Source organism: Canis lupus, chromosome 12 (assembly GCF_003254725.2).
Source record: "Canis lupus dingo isolate Sandy chromosome 12, ASM325472v2, whole genome shotgun sequence".
NCBI classification, from domain to species: domain Eukaryota; kingdom Metazoa; phylum Chordata; class Mammalia; order Carnivora; family Canidae; genus Canis; species Canis lupus.
The window spans coordinates 60,168,831-60,191,757 of NC_064254.1; the positions used below are offsets into that span (position 1 = coordinate 60,168,831).

Genomic DNA, 22,927 nt, shown 5'->3' on the forward strand with positions numbered 1-22,927 from the left:
CAAACCCACTGTTGGGCTCCGTGCTCAGGAGGGAATTTGCTTAAAGATTCTTTCTCTCTGCCTCTTCCCTCATGCTTAGACTCTCTCTCTCTCTCTCTCTCTCTCTCTGTGTGTGTGTGTGTCTCTCTCTCTTTCTTTCTCAAATAAATAAATAAATCTTTAAAAAATTCAAATATTAAGGGTTTTTTTGTAGTGTGTGTGTGTGTGTGTTTATGTGCTTCAATTAGAGGAGAGTAAGGCCCAGGAAAACTATACCTGATTTGAATCTTAAACGAAAGAAAATTACTTCCTCTGACTTTGTCATGTCTTCCTTCATCACTTTAGGTTACACAGTACCTGTCATTTTTCATGGCATTTATCACACCATTTCATAATTCTTAGTTTGCTTGTCATGTATGATGAGACTTTAAGCTTTGTTAGGATGGGGGCCATGCTTTGTTTTTGGCTAATCTCTGCATGCACGATGCCTGGCATGATCTGTTACACCCAGCTGGTGCTCAGTAAATATTAGAATGAAAGAACAACTGAGTAAATGAATGAGCAAGCAAATGCTTCGATATTTCTGAAAATTATAAATTATTCTAAAGGTACAGGCATAAAGAGATTAACATGGTGGGCAAATTCTGCAGTCGTAGCATAGACTTACGTTTCTCCATTGATTGATTACATGAAACTTGAGCTAAGAATAAAACCCTGATATCTTTAGAGAGCGTGATAGCTTGTCAAAGTGACTCCATATAATTTTTTTTTCATTTATTCGTCATAACATTTCTGTGAAATTGGTAGGGAAGCTTTTTATTAGATACAGCCAAGATATTGTGACTTAATCAAGGTCTTTTATTGACTTTGTGAAGTCAATTTTCCTAATTTTATTGAAGTCTGACCAAATGACAGTAAAATATATTGTTGATTGCTATTATTTATAAGAAAAAGGAAACATTTGACCAGAGTTCAAGATGTCTCATTTAAAGAATAAAATGCAATAACCAGAAGACTTACCATCAGGGGTTCTGAATAGTGCAGAATGAGTTTTCAACTAGGGGCACAACCACCTAAAAACAATAACTGCCTTTAACTGCACCAGATCATTTTAAACCTGCTGCCCATCGTAATATGCTCAGTCATAATGCTTTTATTCTTCTGTTAGCTCTCAGTAACATTGAGAAAAGCATTGTTTCATTGTCCTTCTCTTCAAATATCCTGTTTTAAGAGATTGCAGATGCCTTGAGATAAAACTGCCAGAATTGCTCCAAGGACTGACAGGTTTGCTAACAACCAAATGCTTTCAGATCACTGCACTAGCCTCAGATCCATCTTTGATATGAACCACATATGGCTTCAGTCCTGTTTTCCTGAATTAACTCTAATTTCCTAGTGACCAAGGTCAGATGAGTCCAGATAGGGCTCAGCTGTTCTTACCTAGCACATATGTTCCAGTATTGTTGGTAATTTATTTACTGTAATAAAAAATTAAAATGCAAATCTCAGCCAAATTCCCCTTTACCAAGGGAGACCTTGGTCTGGACTATTTTCAAACCATGCAATAGAGACTATTACATGTGACTTTTTCATAACAAAATAGGAAAAATTATTATAACATTTATATCCAAATATTTATGTGAATATTAGAAACAGAATTGGTCATGTGAAATTTACTGAGAAGGAATAATTTGAGTAAGTGTCCAGCGCGACTAAATTTACTTTGGTAATTATGAAAAATGGTCAGAAATTCCTGTCTCTTCTTTTAGCAATTTCACCATATTCAGCCATACACTAAAGTCCAATGAATTCTGACAGACATTATAGTTTAGAAGGCAAAACATCTTTTCATGAATGTCAAAATAAGTGGATTCTTAACAGAAAGTCTTTTTTAGGTTATTTCAAGATGCTCTGGATGTTGTTCCACTCGATTAACATTTTTAAGGAATCTGGAGTTGTTGTCAATACTTCTAATATTATATGTAATAGACCATATCAAACATAGTACTGGACTGTCTTTGTATTCTTGATACCTTGTGGCTATGAAAGTTCAAACAAGATTAGTGTTAAATATTTTTCATTTCATTCATGAAACCCTAGAGCATTCATAAAAAGTTAATTTTCAATTCTTGCTTCTGGAGATCATACAAATCTTGATAATGTTATTTCCTTATTATTTTTAGGCCAACAGGGTTAATGATCACTATATGGTTTCTTTTTTTTTTTAAATTATTTATTTATTTATGATAGTCACACAGAGGGAGAGAGAGAGGCAGAGACATAGGCAGAGGGAGAAGCAGGCTCCATGCACCGGGAGCCCGACATGGGATTCGATCCCGGGTCTCCAGGATCAGCGCCCTGGGCCAAAGACAGGCGCTAAACCGCTGCGCCACCCAGGGATCCCCGACTATATGGTTTCTAAAATTTTAATTGATATTTGACAGCAAGCAAAAAAAAAATAAAGATGAATAATTCATTTGTGAATTTTTGTGTGTGTGTACTAAAGAATTTAAGCCAAAGATATTTTTTTTAAAAAAGATGGCTTTGTATAAGGTGAAATATGTTTTTCCCAATAAGAAAAGATATATACAGATGGTACAAGATGAATCCTTACTTTATTAGCTTTCATAACATTTTACAAGAGATAGAAACAAAATCTCAAAGCAGTATCCTTACAGTAATATCTTATAAGTTCTAAAAATCTTTTTCTAAAATGCTCAGGAAAAACACTGACTGAAACCATTAGTTATTTGAGATCTGCAATGAGCCAAGTAATTTCAGGTTGCAAACTTTGAGTTCTGTCAGAAACCAAAACTAATATATCCTTAAATTTTAAATCATGAAACAAATATACCCTTAACTTTTAAATCATTAGCTATTATGTTTAAAATATTTTAAGTATTTACACTGAATGCTTTTTTTTTAAAGCACAGATCATTTGGCATCACAGATCATGTGGCATCATATGTGAATTTTTAAAACGTGTTGTATTTCTTATTCTTTGTAAGTTTATTCCTAGAAGAGTATTTTCTTTTATCTTTTGTTGATGTTTCCTAGCCCATAAAACTATTATAAAAAGACAATGCTTTATGAACTAGTTTTGTTTTGTGCTGATGTAGCAAAAACCAAATCAGCTTACAAACCTCAGCATTTTGATAAAATAAACACTGCTAAACATTGACATCCTAAATCCATCCGATTTAATATAGAAGAAAAAAATGTCTTTAACGTGAGGCACATTAACAACAAATAAAAAATGATTCTAGTTTTCAGAATGGCAGAGTAAGTTGTGTGAGAAAATAACATTTTATTTAGAAAATTTTAAATATGCTTTTTCTCTGTAGTGCTTTGACATTCCTACTCATTTCAAGAAATATCTTTGAGTCATGATTTAATTTTTTTGCTTAACTTTATCTAAACTATTATGTACAACATAACTGCAAAGATAATACTTAGGAATGTTACTCATTTTTGCTAAAGAAGTAATTATCTTATTATGTAATTAAAATTCTTCTATAAAATCATGATCTTATAAATCCAATCATCACTTTTCTCTTTACAAACCTACTTTCATTGGTAATTTTTTTCTTACGAGGTAACCTTAGTTTTCTCATCTGTGTAGTCAAGGAGTAAAATAAGATTCTTTTTCATTAATTATTTATTTTACTTGGCTAACCTCTACTTGAACAACTTCTGTATTATTCTCTAATTTGTCATTATCCCAATGCCTTTCTTACAGAGAAATATGTTATTTCATGCTTAGCTCATTACTTGACTTTCATTTTTCATATTTCTCTTATATAATACATTCTTTTGGAAAGTCTTTCCTAATCAGTTTGGCAGCAGTGATGCACAGGTCAAGCTGTGTCCCAATTCCTCCATCTTTCCTGTCTACATAAGTCTTACCTCTCTCTAGAACTCCAACACTAGAAAACTTTCAAAGACTGTACATTTTAGTTGAGCAGCTTCATTCCCATCCATGATTTTAACTTGTCCCTTGATGATGGTTGGTGGCTACTTCATTGAATGAAACCAATCGTTAACACAGCAGGTTAAGCAAAAGATAATATCTGTGGTTCTTTCAGCGTGTCCCATCTTTCACCTCCAATCTTTAGTTCTCATTGCAACTTGATATGTCCTTTTTTCCAAGTGATGTTACATACAACTTTCACACTCAATGTATAAATATTTGACCGTTAGTTTCAATTTTAATTACATGCTTACTGACTTTAAATGCGTTTTTTAAATGCATTTTTATTCCTAATCTTGAATCTTTTTTTGTTTTCTTTTGTTTATTTTTTCCTAATCTTGAATCTGTACAGCTTCCACCTATTGATTTTAACTTGAAGATCCTATAGTCTATTTTACTTTGAAAATCTCCAACACTTTTATATCTTATTAAAAATAAATCTAGCTGATGCTTCTTTTCTCCTTACACCATACGTCTTAGAGTATCAATTTAATTCTACATGTGTTTAATATAAATATTTTGAAAGAAAAGGTCAAGCCAATTGCACTGTTTTAAATTCTCTATGATTCTCCTTGAGATCTTGAGATTCACTTTATTAGAAATTTTGCATTATTATTGTCTTTCTTTCTCTGGCTTTTTAAACTTCTGTTTTTTCTCCTGAAATCTCCTCATTGGCACTTAAACATGCTTCAATCTCCTTAATCTTTGAAAATCTCACTTAAACCAAAATATTCTTCTATCTACTGCCATGGATCTCCTATTCTTCAGAGACTTACTTACTGGTATGTTTTTATTTTTTTCTTTATTGGCATTTACTGGCTCCATTTAACTTTCTCCAAATCCTTCTTTAATCTGCTTCTATGTGATTTATAAATACTTCACTCCACTAAATTAGCTATTGCTAAAATAACAAAGGAACTCTCTCTTGCCAAGTCCAAAGGATATTATTCAGTTATCATTGTACACTTATTTTTTTTGGCAAATCACAATAGGTAAGCATTCCTTCATTAAACATCTTCTTGCTTTGATTTCTGCAGCACCACAATTTCCATATTTTCTTCCTTAATCTTTGTTCACCTTTTTGTGTGTCTCATTTACAAGCTCAGTTTTCTCTGCCAGACACTGAAATTCGAAATTGCACTACGTTTGTTCCTAGGGTTCTTCTTCTTTTCTCATATATCCACTACTTTGTCTTGTATATTCAAGAGGACTCCAGAATCTGTACTTATAGCCTTGACCTTTCCCCTGTACTCCAGACTTAGATATCTAACTTCATTTGACAGACCTATTTAGATGTTTCTGAGGTATCTCCAACCTACTAGGTATAATATTTTCCCCCAACCTTCTTTTGATGTTATTTTTTTAATTTCTCGGTTTAACCATAAACCAATGAGTCACTCAACCTAAACCTCCATTTACTTCTTGTAGTTTAATAATGACCAAACATTAGCTGTAACACACACACACACACATACACACACTCATACTCACACACCTTTTGAAGTCTTAGTTTTCTTTTTATCTCCAGCACCACTTACCTGGTGCAAGTTCTGTTTCCTACCTAGATTTCTGTGTGTTCCTAAGAGCTGTGATTAGGGGCATCATAGCCATCTGTATTTGTTAAATGGTCTTACCCAAAGGAAAAATAAACTTTTAGTGCCTTCATGACAGGAGGTAGTTTTTTTTTGTCTGTTTGTTTTTTGTTTTTTTTTTTGTTGTTGTTGTAGGAGGTAGTTTTATAACTTAGAGTAAAGTCCCCACATAAATTAAGCTCCTTTCTTCCCAGAGAGCCTGGATGGTAGTGGTGCTTCTCTTCTTTGATGATTGTAGTTCAAGGATGGCTCCTCGGTCCTTGAGAGAGATAGTTCTGGGCTCTAAAGCTGATAAAAGGCTTTTAAAAAGATTTGCATCTGCAAGATGCAAAAGAAGAATTTACAATTACATATTTTCTAAAGTGAGTGATGTAAGAAAAAGAAGAGAAGAGACCTCAGTGGTTAGACCATCTGGATTCTGGAAAGGCCAGGGTAAAAATGAGGTCAGTGGCTTGCTCACAGAAAGAAGCCCATCTAAAGTTGAGAGAATTGAGGGAAACAAGTCATCTTGGTCACCCTTTACCTATTTCTCTGTCATCTTCTAGTACCATACCATGTTCTTTGACTCTATGTGTCCGGCCAAAGCGTACTTCCTTCCGTTATGCCAACCCACTAAATTCATGTCCAAGATGGCATCTCTTAGCTGCTTTTTTCCATGTCTAGAAAGTTATTCACCTCTTTATGTAGCTGACATGGACTCAGGCTTCAGATATCAATTCATGATCCTTCCTCAGGGCATTCTTTCCTTCTTTCTGTCTTTTAATTTTTTCCCCCTGCTTTTCTGGACATTTCTTTAAACTTTGTTTTCTATACTTTCACTTTAAGTTTTCATTTATGATATTAGATTTAATATCTATTTGTTCCCTAAATGTGTTTTCCTTCAACAGAATCCATTTATTTATTGTTTTTCATTTATGCAGTATCTTTTACCTCTCTGAGGACATTTATGCTATTTTGTTTGTTTGTTTGTTTATATTCATGTTAGAGGTTCCCTTCAAATATCTGGTTATCTTTGGCTGTTTGATAATATATAACAGACTCTAAAAGGCTCACTGGAAACTCTGGTGCTTTCTCAAGACTGAAAAACTATGAGCTTTGTTATAGGGTGATGTGTTGGATCATTTTGTTGGGATTCCGTGATATAGAATTGATGTAGTGTAATGATTAAAAACATGAATTCGGTAGCTAATCTGCCGGTGTTTTATTCCTGGTTTTGCCACTAAGTAGCCACATGAATTTCGGCAAATTATTAACCTCTTTATGTTTTAGTTTTCTCATTTGTAGGATGGCAGAAAAGATACTTATCACCTAATAGAATTCTTATAAAATTTAAATGATTTAATATTTATTTTTTTGATTTAATATTTATAAATAATTTAGAATAATGTCTCACACATTATGCTGAACTTTATCTGTTTTTTTTATCTTTATCATCATCTCTCTGGTGCAGCTCAATTTTGCTTGAAAAGCCTTTCATTGTCTCTACTAGTAGAGTTGTAAAGAGCAGGATAAAAACAGGGCTGTCTGGCCTCAACATTGGTTGTAGACTCCAACTTGTTTCTTCTGGTTTTAGTACAGCTTCCCCTAGCTCACATGTATCCAGTGTGTTTTTGTTTCGTCTCCAGAGAATAAAACCTCTAGTCCTCTGTTTGTGTAGGATGGAGTAGTCACCATGCTGCCCAGAGAAAGAGGGTGGGCAGAGATTAAGGATCCAACTTTTTTTTTTTTTAATCCAACTTTTTAAAAGACATTCTTTCAATAAATTTTACTTGTGTTAGAACTTTGGTCATTCTGGCTTTGAGAGGGATATAGAAATGACAATCATTGAAAGTTTTGTGGGCAAGAGAGGGTTCTAAAGGTTGCTTAACTGAGTTACAATTCACCTATCTGCTTCTCAGCTTCCAAAATCTTGTTGCTGTTGTACATTGTCCCATTCATTTTTGCCTTGTGGTTTCATACCATAGAAGAGAACATGTACTGGAATATGGTATTCAACTTGCCATCTCTCCCACAGTTCTTGGTATTTTTTAAAGAAAATTAAGATACAAATAATTTGATTATAAAAATATCTTACTATGGCATTGTGTGCTTACATGTAGTGTCTTATTTGATCCTCAGAAAAACACTGAGAAGTTGGCAGATATTTCACTATTATGCAAGCTGAAATTCAAAGATATTAAGTGGCTTGCATAAGAACATAAATTCCATTAATAAGATATACAGCTAATGATCATTACCTTTGACTCAGCCTACATTATTCAGAATCTATATATTACTTAAGTTATAGGTAACCAATTATTTCTGAGTGGTTAGATTGATAGAGAAAAAATCATCTTACACTTCATATTCAGCCTATGAGTTGTTCAGATAGTTTGTTCAAATACTTTGTAGGTTGTCTTATTCACTTTAAATTTAAGGATTTCAGTGAAATTCATGTTGTACAGACCTTTTGTTTTTAAACCTGATGCACTAGATTCTCTTCACTACTAAATAGAATAGAAGTAATAAAATTGCCAAAAGATGCTAAAGATTAGTCTGCCTTTTCAACTTTCTGTAGAAATAGGTGAGAGTTGAAAAGCATCTCCCCCTACCCCCTGCACATAGAGTCTACAGAAGTAGTAATGATTTTAAATCATATTTCTTGTGTATTTTCTACATAGAGTTGTGTTTTCTAGCCAGAAATGAGAAGTGCAAAGAAATGGCTGTGCTAAATTGGAAATTGAGGTCAAAAAATGACAACAAATCAAACAAGCCAAATAGAATATGTGTGACCAGCAGACAGTCAATATTTCTGAGTTGAAATGTTTCTTATTTGAGTTTTTTATTTTTTTATTAAGAAAAACAAAACAATTTGAGTGACATTTCTATCTAAACCTATTCTACACTTTTAAGAATAATAGGAATATTAAAAAAGGAAAGTTTAGTAAAGCTGCACAAAAATCATAGACAATAGATTTCTGAAAATCAGAAGTAAATCAATAGGGAGATACTTGTGTAGCAATGGAAGATTGGAAATGATTAGCTTCAAATGAATATCAATGATAATTTCTAGGCAGTACTCAGAAATAAAATATGAGTGGAAGAAAGCATTCAAAAAATTTTATATGAAAATACATTTTGTAAAATCTTTATTTCATCAATTAAAGGCTGTATTATAGATTAGATATTTCAACTGTAAAATAATTCTACATTCACATTAATTAAAAGTTAAACTATTTAGATCTGTAAAGGCTAGATTAGAAATAGTTTTTAATTTATTTGTTTTCAGTTGTTAAAAATGTTTGATCTGTTTACACAGCAACATATTAATAATGGATATGTTATTATACTGTTAAAAATGTAATTCTCTTTCTTAAAATTCCTTGTGATATATAGTCTTTAAATTAGAAAGTACTACTTCTAATATTATACAATTTTATAACATATTATGAAATTCTAGTGTATAACAGAATATTATAAAAAGAGAAACATAATTATGTAGAATTTTATAAATTAATAGACATATTTAAATGTTAGTGCCATTGTAAAATTCTGTTCCCCCCCGAGACAAAAACACGAATGTTCAAGTTTTATTTAATTTTTATCAATGAATGGAGTGTGTTATCACAAATTGGAAATCATGTAACTAAAACAATAAAAAATTTATTGTTAATGTTCTTATAACTGAAACAAAGGAGAGAATTTAGGCATTTTATGGCCAATATGGGTAAAAATAACTTTTTGTACACTTTCTTGTCTCTGTAGTTTTGGCCTCAGAGACCACGCCCATGTAATAATATTATACTATCACCCTCTGTTAAACAGTTATATTTTAAACTATCAACTGATGAGTGTGCAGTTTTGATGACATACATTTTTAGATTTATTATTAATGGGATTATGTATCTATCTATTATCAGCTATAGATTTACTACATCAAAAACTATGTCTAGTTTATTTTATTTTTTTATGTAAACTCTCCTTGATCTACAGGTGAGCCATAATTTTTATTTTGTATTTAAGTCTTTCTTAATGCCAAGCCTTAGGAGAAAAATTCTTTACCTTTGAAAGGAAGTGAATTTATTCTGGCTATCCTCATTGTGTTACTGATTTGAAAAGTCAAATGAGTCTATGCAAAATCTCACTATTGGCTTAACTATTCCAATAAGGATTTTGTCATAACCTTAAATATTTTTTTCATTTTTCTTTCCTATTTCCAACATATGATTATTTTCCTTTAAATAATTGACATGCCACCATAGCTTCTCAAATTTGTAATCTTGTCAATTTTATTTTAGATGTTATAGATACTGTTTTTCAAAATTGAGCCACTGGCCTTTTAGCATGTGTTAGTGTTTCACTGGAGAGCAAAGGTTTGCAATTCTACTCTCTTCTAGCCCTAATATTATACTTGTTTTTAGAAAGCAATCATTGTACATTTAGGGTTTTCCCCCCAGTAAATGTAAGGTTTTATTCTTCTATTGTCATTGAAATAGTGCCAGAAGTTTTCTAAATAATAATGTGCACCTACCATCTAGTGGAATATCTCATTTAGAACCTGGCCTGGCACATGTAGGACTAAATGCATACTTCAGCTGTAAAAAGAATGCATATCTATTGATTTGAAAATAGTTTTAACTTTTTATGACAGTGCAACAAATATAGTGAATATTTTCCTTTATTTGTAGCTTCAGTATTTTTTTTTGTATTTGTATAAGAATTAAGTAGGATAAGGGTGCACTTTTCATAAGCAGATGCTAACCTTTTTCATGGTTGTTCTTACCTATACCTTCTGAATGAAACCTATTTCTTTCCTTTACTAGTGAAAGCCCTTATTGAGAATTTTCAGTTGGATATAAAAACTTCAATTTTATTGGTCCAGAATTCTTTAGTTAGTAGGTCTGAATGATAGATTTCCTGTTGTCCTGTGGTAGGCTAAAAGAAGTTCTGTCGTATCTAGATTGTCTCCTAGTAGAAATTTTTATTTGTAACAAATTATTTTTATTTGTTCAGCCCATATCTTTGTGTACTTGGAGGATAATGTGACATCTGTCTTATAGTCAACCACACTGGGAAAAACAAAAACAAACAAACAAAAACTCAAGGTTTTTTAGTGTCGGTGTCCAGTGTCTGTATCTTCCAAATGTTGTTATACAATGTTGAAAGATAAAATTAGACACAGGAAATACTCATGTGAGATACAAGCCCAAAAGTTCCTTCTATCAATTTTGTTTTCTCTTTTTTTTAATGGCCTTCTATTATTTATTAGCAATGCATTTTTGAGCATTAAATTATTTTCGATATGTTTGTTAAAGAAATCAGTGTTATACCTGTAAATATTAGAAGAGGAACTGCTACAAGGAACTCTTTTGCTAAAAAAAAAGATTTTATCTTAAAGAGAGAGACACAAAGAGAAGGGCAGAGACATAGGCAGAGGGAGGAGCAAGCTTCCCCACGGGGAGCCTGAACAGGATCCCAGGATCACAACTGAGCCAAAGGCAGAGACTCAACCACTGAGCCACCCAGGTGCCCCAGTGAGGAACTTTTTATACAGATTTTGATTTCTTCGTTTGAATATTACTATTATTAGTGAGACAATTATAAGGTATTATGGGTAAATGAAATATAGTCAGCTCCATATAAATATTGTAGGATCACATGGAAACCGAAGATTATCTTTCTTACGTATTTTATTTTTCCCTAGAAATCAAAAATATCTACGTATGACAAAATGTGGGCCTTCATGAGTAGCAGGAGGCAATCAGTACTCGTCAAAAGTAATGAAGAAGGAATCCAGAGAGTCCTCACCTCTGATTATGCTTTCCTAATGGAGTCAACAACAATTGAGTTTGTTACCCAGCGGAACTGTAACCTGACACAGATCGGCGGCCTTATAGACTCCAAAGGTTATGGCGTTGGCACCCCCATGGGTAGGTTTTATGTCAGTCACTTGTTCTTTGCTCATTCATCTCAGTTGTGGTGAGAAGGAGGAAAAACAGTGCCTCCTCCATATGCCATTAGGAATATTGCTTATAACAAATCTACCTTGTTTTGTTCTGTCACTATATGAAATCAGGAAGCAATTGGGACATCTGCTTCTAAATAGGTGAGTAATGAAAGAAAAATTGATTTCTACCAAAATGTCCAGTAGACTTTTTTTTTGCTGTATCAGTGTTGAAAAAACCAACAACATCAATATAAAAGACCTTCTCAATTCTACATTTGAAAAAAAATCTTGTGAATAAAAGTTTTGGCATTTTATTTTTTCAGATTTGTGTTTTATGAGTATAGTGTTTGACTTAGAGTGTTAATTAAAAGAATAAGCCACAAAATGGTTCATTGGTTTCTGTGGATATATATATGTTTTATTGTTTTATTTTAGAGAAGATAATTGCTTAATTTAAGAGAAATAGCAGAATGTTTACCAGTAACATATCTAGAATATTTGACACCAGGATCAATTATTTTTAACATCCTTTTCCTTTCATATGACAAAATTATTTTCAATCATAATCATGAAATGAAATAAAGGATTAAAAAAAGAAGTGAAAAGAAAAAAGATAACAGTTGCCAGAAAAGACAATGAAAATTTTGATTTATTGATATTCATATATGTGTATCATATATATGAATATGTATATATATCTATATAACAAGTACATTCATACACAATATTATAGTACCATGTACATATGGTGGGCATAATAATTGTTCCCCCAAAATGTCCACGGCCTAATCCCCAAAATATGTGAATATGTTATCTTATCTGAGAAAAGGGACTTTGCAAGTGTGGTTGAGTTAAGGATTTTGAGATGGGGAGATTACCCTGGATTAACTAGGTGGGTCCTTATAAGGAGGAACAAGGTTTGGAGTCACAGTTGAGGGGGCAGGATAATGGGAGAAATGAAAGGAAGAATGTTTTAATCCATTTGGAAGCCTGTAAAATAATACCAGAGATGGGGTGGCACCTAAACAGCTGAAATTTATTTTTCACAGTTCTGTAAACTGGAAGTCCAAGATCTAAGTACCAGCCGACTCCTTGTCTGGTGAGACCTGCTTCCTGTTTGATAGCTGCCTTCTCACTGTGTCCTCACATGACAGAATGGTCAGGGATCTCTCTGGAGTCCCTTTTATAAAAAGCACTAATCTCATCCATGAGAGCACTATCTAATGACTAGTCACCTCCCAAGGGCCCCACCTCTAAATACTATCATATTGAAGATTCAGTTTCAATATAGGAAGTTGGGTGGCCACAAACATTCAGACCATGGTGTCGATAGTAGATAGAAAAAAGAAACTGAGAGTGATTTGAAAATGCTACCTGCTGAACTGAACATGGATGAAAGGGTCACAAGCCAAGGAACACAGATGACCTTTAAGAGTTAGTCTAGAATGCAAGGAAACATTCTTTCCTAGAGGTTGAAGAAGGAATGAAGCCCTGCAGACTATCACTTTTAAGACTTCTGACATTCAGAACTATTAGAAAATATATTTGTGTTGTTTGAAGCCACTAAATTTGCTATAGCAGAAACAGTAAACTAATATTATATAATACAATGTATTTTTTGAAATAAAGGGGAAAACAGCTATTCATTGGCCCATCACAGTAATAGATAATAATATTATAATTTTTCTGAGCCTTAACTTCTACAAATTTGTTCATAACTGGGTCAAAACTGATCTTCATTTGCTTACATTTAATAAATAGCATAACAATTTTTGTTAATTTATCTTTACTCATAAATTTAACTTTAATTTTGAAAAATTGAACAATTTCTTTCAAATAAATGTATATACAGTAGTTCGAAAGTTGGGCATAGATTTATGAAAATCCAATTTCATAAAAAATTCCAGAAATTATGAGACTATAAATGTCTTTGTTTCTTTGAGATCATTCCTAGCAGCTTTCAAATGTCTGGGAAGTCCAAAACTTTTCCACCATAAAGACTTCACCAAAAAATGTCTACACTAAATTCTATCATGTTTGGTAAAGTTTTCTTAAATTTATTCATAGCCCAAAATAGTTTGGACTGGATTTGAGAGAATTTTGAGACACTAGCTTCTATAACACTACATATTTATGTAGTAGAACAAAATAATGATTCCATAGTCACTGTAGAAGTGAAAACAAGCAAACAAAAAACCCACAAAACCTTGGATTCATACTCCCCATTTATGCAAGTGTAGCTGAGATCACATGTATGGGGAGTAAACTATATAATGGAAATTTTCCAAAGAGAATACAATATTTATTAAAGAATAAGAAATTAAATGTGAGTCAATTCAAAGCTTAATAGAAGTCAGGTTATTAAACTCAACAGTAATAATTTAGAACTTAGGTGCACAGGAGATATTTTTGAGGTGGAATATTTTGTGACATGTTTGCCTTGGTAGTGTGTAGTGATAGTTGATATTCTTGTTGTTTTTAAATTCTGTACGCAAAACATCTTTATTGTCTGAACCAAGGAAAAAACTCCCAAAGCCTTGCTGTTGTTACGCCAATGTATGTAGTAATTCAGAAGTTTTATAGTGAACATTAATATATTATAAATGTTTATTAATGATTGAGTTTTCATAATTACTACTTGAGGAGCAAAACTTTGTTGATGGAGTGCTCAAACTATGGTATTCACCAGAGTTAGATCTGATGTGATTCTTTCCCCTCAGTGAGAATTACATAATCAACTCAGAAACTTCGTGAGTTCATGTACCATTTATTTGGAATTTGTAATGAGTGACTTCTTTGCCAATTTTTCAAGTATACTTTACTAATTTATGAAATGGAGTATAAGCAAGTTTATATTTTAGGCGATAGACTGATAAGGTGCTATTAGTATCATCATTTGCAACAACCTTGCAATTCCCTAAAGGGTATTATGCTAAGTGAAGTAAGTCAGACTGAGAAAGCAGTATGATTTCACTTACATGTGGAATCTGAAAACCAAATGAACAAGGAAAACAAAACAGGAATAGACCCATAGATACAGGAGACAAACTGCTTAGCAGACATGAGAGAGGTAGAAGGGCAGATGGAATAGGTGAAGGGAATTAAGAAACACTAACTTCCAGTAATAAAATAAATGTCATGAAGATGTAATGTACGGCATAAGGAGTCTAGTCAATAATTGTGATAGCTTTATATGGTGACAGATGATAACCAGACTTAACATTGAGGTCATTTTATAATGTATAAAAATATTGAGTCACTATGATGTACAGCTATGGCTAATAGGGATATTGTATGTCAATTATACTTCAATTAAAAAACAAACTATCATCATGTAGTATTATGCACAATGATATTCTAGATTTAGCCTTGTTGTTTATTGTAATCTTGGACAAGTCATATGAAAGTTATGACTTCTGGAGTTCATTTCTTTTTAATAGTGAAATAAGGGACACCTGGGTGGCTCAGCGGTTGATCATCTGTCTTTGGCTCAGGGCGTGATCCCAGGGTCCAGGATCCAGTCCTGCAATGGGCTCCCTGTGAGGAGCCGGTTTCTCCCTCTGCCCATGTTTCTGCCTCTCTCTGTGTCTCTCATGAATAAATAAATAAAATCTTTTAAAATAATAATAATTATAATTAGTAAACTTAGAGGGTTATTGGAAGACCTAAGGTTATTTAATTTAAACTTACAACATTTCTTCTGATAATGTGCTTGACAAATTCTGAGAGTTTGTTCTAAACTGGGGTAGGAACTACATGGAGAAACATGGTTAGCTGATGTCTTAGAAAAAAAAATAAAAATCGAGCAAACTGCATTTATGAGGGGATGGGAACAGTGACTTGATAGGTTCCCATTGCCTTATAGTTTCATCTGGAAAGAGCTGGAACAAATAAATGCATTTTTCAGTGTTGTCTCTGAAAAGGGTAAGATTCTCAAGTGTCTTTACCATCTTTTGCTGGTTTACATTATCTGGATGAGGGCATAGATCTTTGTTTCTTTGTTGTGTAAGCCTATAAAACAGTACCTGCATTCTATGTGCCCTCTAATATTTGTCGAACACATGAATTCTACATCTGAAAATGTGATGGTGCAGCAAGATTTATAAAGAAAACACATAAATTTTAGAGCTAATAATGAATATGACATTTTACATTATCAAATGTGATGACCTCATTAAACAAATGTGAGTAATCCAGGATAATGGGAAGTAAGATTTGAAAAGAATGTGTGAGAACTTTGCAATGTAGCACAGGTATTTTATTTAATTATTGTTTTTTGTTTCAAATTTTTATTTAAATTCTAGTTAACATAGAATGTACTATTGGTTTCAGAAATCGAATTTAGTGATTGATCACTTACATATAACACCCAGTGCTCATCACAAGTGTCCTCCTTAATGCCCATCATCCATCTAGCCCATCCTCTACCCACCTCCTCTCCATCAACCCTCAGTTTGTTTTCTGTAGCTAAAAGTCTCTTATAGTTTTCCTCCCTCTCCTTTTTCTCTCCTACCCCTATGTTCATCTGTTTTGTTTCTTAAATTCCACATATGAGTGAAGTCATATGGTATTTGTCTTTTTCTGACTGACTTGTTTTGCTTAGCATATTATACTCTAGCTCCATCTATGTCATTGCAAATGGCAAGATTTCGTTCTTTTTGATGTTTGAGAAATTTTCATACACACACACACACACACATCCCTTCCTCTTTATCCATTCATCAATCAATCATGTTTGGGCTCTTTCCATAATTTGCCTATTGTTGATAATGCTGCTAAAAACATCAGAGTGAAAGAGTCCCTTTGAATCAGTATTTTTTATATCCTTTAAGTAATGGCATTGTATCCTAGTAATGCCATTGATGGATCATGTGGTAGTTCTATTTTTAACTTTCTGAGGAAACTTCATATTGTTTCCCAGGGTGGCTGCACCAGTTTGCATTCCCGCCAACCCTTTCTTTGCATCTTCGCCAATATTTGTTGTTTTTCTATGTTGTTAATTGTAGCCATTCTGACAACTGTGAGGTGATATCTCATTGCAGTTTTGATTTGTTTTTCCCTGATGATAAGTCATGTTGAACATCTTTTCATCTGTCTGTGGGCCGTTTGTATATATTCTTTGGAAAAATGTCTATGCATGTCTCCTGCCCATTTCTTAATGGGATTATTTGTATTTTGGGTGTTAAGTTCAAAAAATCATTTATAATTTTGGATATTAACCCTTTATCAGATATGTCATTTGTAAAGATCTTCTCCCATTCCATAGGTTGCCTTTTAGTTTTGTTGAATATTTCCTTCACTGTGCAGAAGTTTTAGCACTGGCATTTTAATGATAGTCACATAATAGTACTCATAATTTCAAAATTTATAAAATAATTTTGTTTTCTATATACTGGAATACCTTAAACATAAGTTTTTTTTTATTTGTTCGCTTGTTTCATAAATACAATGTACCAGTGTACCAGTGTACTGGGAATATCTCTATCATACTCTCACTTTGAGGAAATGCTCACTAAAAAGAAATCAAAATAGTGTGTTATACAAATCCCAAAAACCCACTTGGTTATCTCAGGTTTGAAGACTATTTTTAAAAGAAAGATAATAGTTGAATCAGTTCTAAGGAACTCTCTGTTACAGTTTATTGAAGCATACAAAAAGAAATTTCCAATACCTTCTTACCCCTGACGCTCTTTACTAAAAGGTAGAGACTTATTAAGAAAATATAAAACAATTCAAAATACTGATATATAAGCTATATTTTAATGTAACTTTGAGGGAAATACCAGGCATAGCACTTAGAAATTCTATTTCCTCTCACTTTATGCTTATCATATAGATAAGATGAAAGAACAAAACAAATTAAACTATAAGCCGTAGGATGTAAATCTTTTTTCTTTTATCTGTTCAACTAGCTGATCAGATTAACTCTTGTCCTGAAGAAAGCTGAGTTTTTGTGGAAAATATTCATTGATATTGGCATGAGATGTTATGTTGTATTATATTTCTAAGTGGGATCCTTTTTTTTAGTGTGTAGATTGGTGGGGTATAATATATATTATTGTTTTTATTAAAGTAATTGTTTTAAATGAGGCAATGGCACATGATAAATGTCTAACTTTTATAAAGACATTCTTGGTATTTTATTTTATTTTTTAAAGATTGTATTTATTTATTTGACAGAGAGAGAAAGAGAGAGGAAGAACAAGTAGTGGAACAAGTAGTGGAAGCAGGTTGAGAGAGAGAGAGAGAAGCAGACTCCCTGCTGAGCAGAGATCCTGGTGTAGGACTTGATCCCGGGACCCTGGGGTCTTGACCTGAGCCTAAGGCAGGAACTTTACTGACTGAGCCACTCAGGTGCCCCCATTCTAGGAATTTTAATGTAAAATTATCAGTACATAGGAACAAAAATTCAAAATATCTGAAAAATACCATGATATAGCAAAATGATAGACCAAGAAGACGATTTTTAGCATATTCTTCATTTTCATGCCAAACAATACTAATTTTTATTTATTTTTTCAAAAAATACTAATTTAAAATTATTAAACTCTCATTATCACTAAAAGATATTTAATGCATATAGCATATGTTTTATTCTTAGCCTAATTCTGAATGAGATAAATTTGAAAACAGTAATGTAAAGGGATAATATTCAAATCACTTGCCTGCAATATATAATATATATATATATATATATATATTGTTTCTCTTATTCAGATAACTTGTTTTCTTCTCTTTGACATGATAATGTGAAGTTCTTCAGTGAATTGTATTTTATTCATTCATAACATAGCATAAAATTAAAATATTTTTGAGATCCAGTACATTATGAGTACGTCTTAACTCTCGTATAAAACATCATCAGAGAAGTGTAATCTAGAAAGAGGCTCTCATACTTCACTCCCTTAAATACTTTACTTCTGAGAAAAATATTCCAGGTGGTAATTTATGATTCGCCCAGTCATACCTCTACTAGAAGTATGGCTTCATGAATTATTTATACTTATTTAGTCATTAATAAGCACAAGGACATGTAACCCTAGTACTTGAATGAGATTCTGATTTCCCATAAACTTTCAACCAATATCATAATCTGCATTTTTCAACTAGTTAATTAGCATTTGCCTTTTATATCATCATTGTTCAAGCATATTGAAGATTATTTGTAATACATCACATTTCCTTAGTTTCAACAGATTGTTTAATCACACACCAAAAAAAAAAAACCACTCAGGTATGAAAAAATGTTATTTGAGGCTCTTGTTCTTTTCACAGCAAGAGTTAATGAGATAAATATATTCAAAGCAGAGCAATGTGGTCTCAGGTTCTGGAAATTTAGGTCAGTACCAGATTCCCCAAGATTTTGAGTTTATATTCTGCAGGAGCCATAATCTATAGTGAAAATTTCATCTTTACTAATACTGTAAATGTTATTAAAGAGAGGAATTCCCTTTGCTTCCATTGTTGTTCAGATTGTCAGATGTTGTCATTGGGGCACATGTGGGTAAGTGCAGGAGGTTAAAATGGAAAATACTTTGTCTTTTCTGGAGTAAGAAATCAGAAATATTTTTAAAAATTACATGCATTTTCCTTTACCCCTCGAAAGTCCATGCAGTCTCTTGTTAGCCTGCCAGGCCCCCTCCAGTGTTACTCATCCAGGGGCCTGCCATCACCATTCATCATTCTGAGTATGATGAGAACTGCCCAAAGTGTGTGAGATCGCTGAATGACTCCAATATAAGCTATTTAATTAGGGAAGCTCTGTTTACACAAAAATACTTCAGTGGAGCAATCAACAATGATGTGAAGGTAAATGCTAAATAAGCATAAGCTGGTTTAATTAAGCTTGGGGTGACATTATATCCTTTTCAGTTTTCCTACTGTAGCAATGTTATTTCGACGTAGCATTTACTATATGGTAGATTTTTGAAGCTGTAAGTGTTCTTACTCTTAAGTTGACTGAACTTCCTATTTCATTCAGAAGAATTTAAGAAAAAAAAAACAGCTCTAGATGGGATAGAGCAAAAAAAAAGGCAATCACTGCAGTTTTCATTAAGGAATATTTAAAATGTGTGAGCAGTTGCAGTCTCTTGCCTTTTAATTCACCATAGGTGATCATCTGTTTATCTGAACAGGGAGCATTTCCCCTTAATGGCATTTTATGCTGCATTACCTCCCTTCTCACTGCCCAGACTAAAAGCCTTCTTGGCTTCTCCCTTTCAAATGTGGAGTGCACATTGCACTTTGAGGACCAGGCCGACTCAGCAGTCCATGAGCTGGGACGAAAGCAGCAGTCTAGAAAAAAATCCATTATGGCCAGTTGGGGTTATTTTGCTTTGCTGTGTTTAATTTGGTAGAAATATTGTAGAGTGACTGAAGGGTCTCATTAAAACTAATTTTTTTTTAAGATTTTACTTATTTATTTAAGAGAGAGAGGGAGCACAAGCAGGGGGAGTGGCAGGCAGAGAGAGAGAAAAGCAGGCTCCCCTCAGAACAGGGAGCCCAACTCAGGACTTGAACCCAGGATCCTGGGATCATGACCTGAGCTAAAGCCGAAGGCAGATATTTAACTGACTGAGCCACCCAGGCAACCATTATTTCTGTTTTTAACGAGTTAGTGGCATGCTTCATTCATTAGTTCCTCATGAATTTAGTAACCTATATGAAGTGTCAACCGAGAAGGGCATGGAGGGATTGTGTTCATACCTGTGCATATTGTTGATGCTAAATTTTTCTATAATATCATTTGTTCCCATTTTCCTTGTTGAGGTAAATCAATAGTTTCATGTAGTCAGTGAATAATGATTTCTGGAAACAAAATGCAAATTAACTTAGATATATCATAATCATACAACTACTGACATATATATATATATAATACATGAAGTCTACAAGGCAGAAATATAAAAATGAAGTAGAGATTAATATAAAGTGGATGTGTTTACAGTGGTTTTTAATAATAAGGTTAGATTTAAGATAATTTTTTACAAGATTTATTTATTTATTTTTGAGAGAGAGAGAGAGAGAGAGAGAGAAAGAGAGGAAGGGGCAGAGGGAGAGAATCTTTAAGCAAATTCCCTGATGAGTGCGGAGCCCAATGCAGGACCAGGGCACAGGACCCATGAGATAGAGACCTAAGCAGAGACCTAGAGCCAGACGCTTAACCTGTTGAGCCACCCAGGCACCCCTAAAGATAATTTTATCACACACAAAAATGCTATATGCATTTTATTTCTGTCATATTTACTTGTTTAATTATAAGACTATAGGATATAGTCTTATTTCACAATAGAATTTAATTTTAATTTAATAGGTTATTAATGTTATGTTTATAAACTGTTTTATGATGTATTTTATATTAATGATTACAAAATAGCAGTAGTCCTATTAATGACTCTCAAGCAATTTTTATCTTGTTATAATAATCTTATGCATAATTAGCCTGAAGTAAAAAAAAAATGTTGCACTAGGTTGTATCATTGACTCTTTATGGTAGAAGTAGTCCACTATGACACATGAACAACATGAAATTCCTTTCTTCACTTCTATATTCTAATGTTAAATGCATGAGATCTCACTTCTGCTTTATTTCTTGTTCTTTGATGAAGCGAGAGATATAGAATTGGTACTAGGGGAGGCATGTTGTTTATTTAAGGCAGATGCCAGTGTTTATAAAAATAGAAATCAGTATGAGAAGCATGTTTTTTCCCTGTTTTGCTCACCATCCATTTCTAGAATTCCCAATTCATCATATAATAAGTACTGTAATATTCATCATTATAGATGCATAAAATTGCCGGCCTTCAGTTCTTCAGCTTTACTGAAATGAATGAATACATTTGTCTTCATTAGTTGAACATAATGCACAAAAATTGATGCAAATTATTCATCTTTCTGCAGGTCAAACCTTCCATTAAAATGCATTCTATTTTTTCATTGCATAAGCAGCATAATTTTAATGTTGGTGAAGTGATTTTGCAAGGCTAAATCAAGATCTAATAATTTTCAGATCCTGAATTAAACAAAAAAAGTCAAATTACACTTGTAGAAGTTGTATATTCCTGGCATATTGTTAAAGTCTAGATTTCATGTCACTGAAAACAGATGAGAGACTCAGTAAGCTATGCCTGCTCCACAGACATCGTCAATAGACTATGCATGCTAGAATCTAGGAAGTTTCCAGAGGGAATTTGATGATTTATAAGCACTGGTGTGAGCAGTCTTCATTAATATTGTACATGCTGACCAAATGGTGCCCAAACATTACATAAATGGGTAATTCTCACAAAAACAGAGTTACTTCTGATAGATTTTCTGTGTAAACCTTAGATTATTCCGTTCATTTAGTTAGTGTCTTGTGCTGATTAGCCCAAAGCCATGGGTTCAAACTCTAGTATAGATTAGCTAGCCAGATTGACTATGCCACATTGTTATCCTTTGGTTAGTACGACTAAGTAAGATCAATGAATCATTCTTATTCAAAAAAAGAAAAAAATCAAAGCACTGAGGTAAAATGTGTAAATTCTAAATTCCAAAGATGAATAGCTTGCATTTGCTGGCCCTTATATGAGAGGCATTTCCTAACACACTGTATGGAATATGTGGCCTTTGTAGTCAGATGACTTATGTACTAATCCTAGTTCCACCTGAGTGTTCCAGGTGTCTTAATTGAAGTTATTGAGCCTCTCTGAGACTCAGTGTCCTTATCTGTAAATGGGGAGGAATCATGTCTAAATAATTGGGTTGTAATAAGGATTAAACATATTACATTTATAGCATTGGCATAAGAACATATGTACCACAAAGAATTACAAAGGACTGTCTTGAGTTATGGAAAGGACATATCTGTGGTTTTAAAGTTATTTATATCTTATATTTTTGCTTTCTATTCTTTATACATTCAGACATATTAAATTTATCATAGATAAGACAGATTATTTATATGACCCATTCCTAACCAATTAGAAGTGTTTCTCAGGGTGCCTGGGTGGCTCAATTGGTTAAGCTTCTGACTCTGTTTCATATCAGGTCATGATCTTATGGGTCCTGGGATGGAGCCCTGGGTCAGGCTCCATGCTCGCCAGGGAGTTTGCTTGAAGATTCTCTCCCTCTGTCTTTTCTCCCACTCCTGCCTGTGTTTTCTCTCTTTCTATCTCTCTCTCTCTGTAGTAAAAATAAATAAAAATAAAAATAAACACATCTTTTTTTAAGAAAAGGAAATGATTTTCTATGGAATTTGATTAGGGTTTTACCATCACTTAATCCGTATACTATAGTTAGCTAACCATAGATTTGGGGGAAGAAGGTGATTGATAAAGATGAGGCAATTTCAATTGTAGAGCATTATGTAAATAAGTAAAATGAAGTTTTTCCTTCTCTAAACATTTCCTGAATCTTCAGTGAACTGAATTCCAAGATGTATTCAAAGAAGATTATCTCTAAATATATGTATTCTTCCTT

The 22,927-nt window shown here is 33.1% G+C and overlaps 1 protein-coding gene across 1 annotated transcript in view; it reads left to right on the forward strand.

Annotated features, from left to right (window-relative positions):
• The window catches only part of GRIK2 (glutamate ionotropic receptor kainate type subunit 2), a 1,069,280-nt gene that overhangs the window by 1,022,736 nt on the left and 23,617 nt on the right, over nt 1-22,927 (forward strand). Inside the window, 1 exon segment of the mRNA XM_049092419.1 lies at nt 11,225-11,450. Coding sequence (XP_048948376.1) covers nt 11,225-11,450 — 226 coding nt within the window.